Source organism: Nansenia antarctica, assembly GCF_963989245.1.
Source record: "Nansenia antarctica genome assembly, chromosome: 4".
NCBI lineage: Eukaryota > Metazoa > Chordata > Actinopteri > Argentiniformes > Microstomatidae > Nansenia > Nansenia antarctica.
Window position 1 is genome coordinate 44,730,048 of NC_137689.1, and position 5,000 is coordinate 44,735,047.

The 5,000-nt window shown below is 55.6% G+C and overlaps 1 protein-coding gene across 1 annotated transcript in view; it reads right to left on the bottom strand.

Annotated features, from left to right (window-relative positions):
- The window catches only part of col27a1a (collagen, type XXVII, alpha 1a), a gene marked incomplete at both ends in the record, with an annotated part of 120,368 nt that overhangs the window by 55,274 nt on the left and 60,094 nt on the right, over positions 1 to 5,000 (bottom strand). Inside the window, one exon of the mRNA XM_080529368.1 lies at positions 3,072 to 3,125. Within this exon, the coding sequence (XP_080385494.1) occupies positions 3,072 to 3,125 (54 nt within the window). The remainder of the gene's footprint in view (positions 1 to 3,071; positions 3,126 to 5,000) is intronic.

Below are 5,000 nucleotides of genomic sequence, written 5' to 3' on the forward strand. Positions count from 1 at the left end.
ATAAACAAACACTGTATAGCTTCCACACATGGTTAAAACCACACAAATAAACCTTTCATCATGGCTAATCAGTCTGCCACCCCTTCTCCTTAGTCTCATAGCCCCCTTCTCCTTAGTCTCATAGCCCCCCCTCTCCTCTTAGTCTCATAGCCCCCCTCTCCTCTTAGTCTCATAGCCCCCCCTCTCCACTTAGTCTCATAGCCCCCTTCTCCTTAGTCTCATAGCCCCCCTCTCCTCTTAGTCTCATAGCCCCCCTCTCCTCTTAGTCTCATAGCCCCCCTCTCCTTAGTCTCATAGCCCCCCTCTCCTCTTAGTCTCATAGCCCCCCCTCTCCTCTTAGTCTCATAGCCCCCCCTCTCCTCTTAGTCTCATAGCCCCCCCTCTCCTCTTAGTCTCATAGCCCCCCTCTCCTCTTAGTCTCATAGCCCCCCTCTCCTCTTAGTCTCATAGCCCCCCTCTCCTCTTAGTCTCAGCCCCCTCTCCTCTTAGTCTCATAGCCCCCCTCTCCTCTTAGTCTCATAGCCCCCCCTCTCCTCTTAGTCTCTTAGCCCCCCTCTCCTTAGTCTCATAGCCCCCCTCTCCTCTTAGTCTCATAGCCCCCCTCTCCTCTTAGTCTCATAGCCCCCCCTCTCCTCTTAGTCTCTTAGCCCCCCTCTCCTTAGTCTCATAGCCCCCCTCTCCTCTTAGTCTCATAGCCCCCCTCTCCTTAGTCTCATAGCCCCCCTCTCCTCTTAGTCTCATAGCCCCCCTCTCCTCTTAGTCTCATAGCCCCCCTCTCCTCTTAGTCTCATAGCCCCCCTCTCCTTAGTCTCATAGCCCCCCCTCTCCTCTTAGTCTCATAGCCCCCCTCTCCTTAGTCTCATAGCCCCCCCTCTCCTCTTAGTCTCATAGCCCCCCCCTCTCCTCTTAGTCTCATAGCCCCCCCTCTCCTCTTAGTCTCATAGCCCCCTCTCCTCTTAGTCTCATAGCCCCCCCCTCTCCTCTTAGTCTCATAGCCCCCCTCTCCTCTTAGTCTCATAGCCCCCCTCTCCTTAGTCTCATAGCCCCCCCCTCTCCTTAGTCTCATAGCCCCCCCTCTCCTCTTAGTCTCATAGCCCCCCCTCTCCTTAGTCTCATAGCCCCCCTCTCCTCTTAGTCTCATAGCCCCCCCTCTCCTTAGCCTCATAGTCCCCCCCTCTCCTCTTAGTCTCATAGCCCCCCCCTCTCCTCTTAGTCTCATAGCCCCCCCTCTCCTCTTAGCCTCATAGCCCCCCTCTCCTCTTAGTCTCATAGCCCCCCCTCTCCTCTTAGTCTCATAGCCCCCCCTCTCCTCTTAGTCTCATAGCCCCCCCTCTCCTCTTAGTCTCATAGCCCCCTCTCTCCTCTTAGTCTCATAGCCCCCCCTCTCCACTTAGTCTCATAGCCCCCCCCCTCCTCTTAGTCTCATAGCCCCCCCTCTCCTCTTAGTCTCATAGCCCCCCTCTCCTCTTAGTCTCATAGCCCCCCTCTCCTCTTAGTCTCATAGCCCCCCCCTCTGCTCTTAGTCTCATAGCCCCCCCCTCTCCTTAGTCTCATAGCCCCCCTCTCCTCTTAGTCCCTTAGCCCCCCCTCTCCTCTTAGTCTCATAGCCCCCCCTCTCCTCTTAGTCTCATAGCCCCCCCTCTCCTCTTAGTCTCATAGCCCCCCCCTCTCCTCTTAGTCTCATAGCCCCCCCTCTCCTCTTAGTCTCATAGCCCCCCCTCTCCTCTTAGTCTCATAGCCCCCCCTCTCCTCTTAGTCTCATAGCCCCCCTCTCCTTAGTCTCATAGCCCCCCTCTCCTCTTAGTCTCATAGCCCCCCTCTCCTTAGTCTCATAGCCCCCCCTCCTCTTAGTCTCATAGCCCCCCCCTCTCCTCTTAGTCTCATAGCCCCCCTCTCCTCTTAGTCTCATAGCCCCCCCTCTCCTCTTAGTCTCATAGCCCCCCTCTCCTCTTAGCCTCATAGCCCCCCCCTCTCCTCTTAGTCTCATAGCCCCCCCTCTCCTCTTAGTCTCATAGCCCCCCCTCTCCTCTTAGTCTCATAGACCCCCCTCTCCTTAGTCTCATAGCCCCCCTCTCCTCTTAGTCTCATAGCCCCCCCTCTCCTCTTAGTCTCATAGCCCCCCTCTCCTCTTAGTCTCATAGCCCCCCTCTCCTTAGTCTCATAGCCCCCCTCTCCTCTTAGTCTCATAGCCCCCCTCTCCTCTTAGTCTCATAGCCCCCCTCTCCTCTTAGTCTCATAGCCCCCCTCTCCTCTTAGTCTCATAGCCCCCCCTCTCCTCTTAGTCTCATAGCCCCCCTCTCCTTAGTCTCATAGCCCCCCCTCTCCTTAGTCTCATAGCCCCCCCCTCTCCTCTTAGTCTCATAGCCCCCCCTCTCCTCTTAGTCTCATAGCCCCCCTCTCCTCTTAGTCTCATAGCCCCCCTCTCCTCTTAGTCTCATAGCCCCCCTCTCCTCTTAGTCTCATAGCCCCCCCTCTCCTCTTAGTCTCATAGCCCCCCTCTCCTTAGTCTCATAGCCCCCCCTCTCCTCTTAGTCTCATAGCCCCCCCTCTCCTCTTAGTCTCATAGCCCCCCTCTCCTCTTAGTCTCATAGCCCCCCTCTCCTTAGTCTCATAGCCCCCCCTCTCCTCTTAGTCTCATAGCCCCCCCTCTCCTCTTAGTCTCATAGCCCCCCCCTCTCCTCTTAGTCTCATAGCCCCCCTCTCCTCTTAGTCTCATAGCCCCCCCTCTCCTCTTAGTCTCATAGCCCCCCCCTCTCCTCTTAGTCTCATAGCCCCCCCCTCTCCTCTTAGTCTCATAGCCCCCCTCTCCTCTTAGTCTCATAGTCCCCCTCTCCTCTTAGTCTCTTAGCCCCCCCTCTCCTCTTAGTCTCATAGCCCCCCTCTCCTCTTAGTCTCATAGTCCCCCTCTCCTCTTAGTCTCTTAGCCCCCCTCTCCTCTTAGTCTCTTAGCCCCCCCTCTCCTCTTAGTCTCTTAGCCCCCCTCTCCTCTTAGTCTCTTAGCCCCCCCCCCCCCCCTTAGTGTGTGTGTGTGTGTGTGTGTGTGTGTGCATGGGAGTGTGGATAGCTACTACCTTCAGTCCATTTGGTCCAGGAAGGCCCATCTCCCCTGTAGGCCCCATGTCCCCCTGCCACCAGGAGAGAGACACACAGCCAGATGAAATAGTGACATCATACGCATGCATACGCTAACACATGCTAGCAAGCAGTCACACACACGTACACACACACACACACACACACACACACATACATACACACACGCATATAGGAGACTCTACATGATCATATTGCAGACAGCTCTACATGATCATATTGCAGACAGACAGACAGCTCTACATGATCATGTTGCAGACAGACAGACAGCTCTACATGATCATGTTGCAGACAGACAGCTCTACATTAACCAGTCATCACATCTAAGAAACAGAAACAGATCCAGCGATCGTGAGCCAAGAGTTTACAACAGATCCAGTTTCATCCAAATGACGCCGGCAATTTAAAAACGAGTATTCATGTAACATCCGTACCCGTCTACGTTACATAACAGTAATGAGAGTGGAAGGCTCTCACAGCATGAAGACAGGCCAAGGACGGCAACAACGACCCAGTTATCAAAAGAGCAAAAGTAGCTGGAAGCAACGACTGAACGCTTCATGTCCTCAGCTGCTCTAACCAACGACCCTATTGGACGCCGTTCCTGATGGAGGGAAGGAGGGCTGGGGAGCACTTCCTGATGCGAGACCTTCAGGTCCAGACACAGAGCGTCTAGAGAGGCTCAGACAGTCAGACATGTGCTTTCAAACAGCCCTGTTCACCTCCAGGTGCAGGGAAGGGACCCCGTATCCCACTCTGAACTCATCTCTCTCCCTGTCCGTAAGGCGCTTCAGTGGCCTTGGCTCAGCACACTACAAAATGCGTGTGTGTGTGTGTGTGTTTATTGAATTCCCTTTGTTATGGGGGGGTGACTCTGAGTTCAGAGAACTCCAGGTTTCTGTTCCTTGTGGCTCAGCAGCCTCAGAAACACAATGCTGTCATTCTTGTGTTCCATTGTCCCTCTCCCTCCCTTCCCTCTCTCTCTCTCTAGCGTGTCCCTGACCTAAACCAAACCTCCACCTTCCTGTTTGTCAGCCCTCTGAATGCTGGGATGCAGAGAGTCCCTGTCCACAACACACCCCGACTCTGTCCCTGTCCCTGTCCACAACACACCCAGACTCTGTCCCTGTCCACATCACACCCCGACTCTGTCCCTGTCCCTGTCCACACACCCCGACTTTGTCCCTGTCCACAACACACCCCGACTCTGTCCCTGTCCCTGTCCACAACACACCCCGACTCTGTCCCTGTCCACATCACACCCCGACTCTGTCCCTGTCCCTGTCCACACACCCCGACTCTGTCCCTGTCCCTGTCCACAACACACCCCGACTCTGTCCCTGTCCACATCACACCCCGACTCTGTCCCTGTCCCTGTCCACACACCCCGACTTTGTCCCTGTCCACAACACATCCAGATTCTGTCCCTGCCTCTGTCCCTGTCTCTGTCCCTGTCCCTGTCCTCACACCCAGCCTCTGTCCCTGTCCCTGTCCCTGTCCCTGTCTCTGTCTCTGTCCCTGTCCCTGTCCACACACCCAGACTTTGTCTCTGTCCCTGTCCTCACACCCAGACTCTGTCCCTGCCCCTGTCCACAACACATCCAGATTCTGTCCCTGCCTCTGTCCCTGCCTCTGTCCCTGCCTCTGTCCCTGTCTCTGTCCCTGTCCCTGTCTCTGTCTCTGTCCCTGTCTCTGTCCCTGTCTCTGTCTCTGTCCCTGTCCACACACCCAGACGGTCTCTGACCCTGTCCCTGTCCCTGTCTCTGTCTCTGTCCCTGTCCACACACCCAGACGGTCTCTGACCCTGTCCCTGTCTCTGACCCTGTCCCTGTCCTTGTCTCTGACCATGTCCCTGTCCCTGTCTCTGACCCTGTCTCTATCTCTGTCTCTGTCTCTATTCCTGTCCA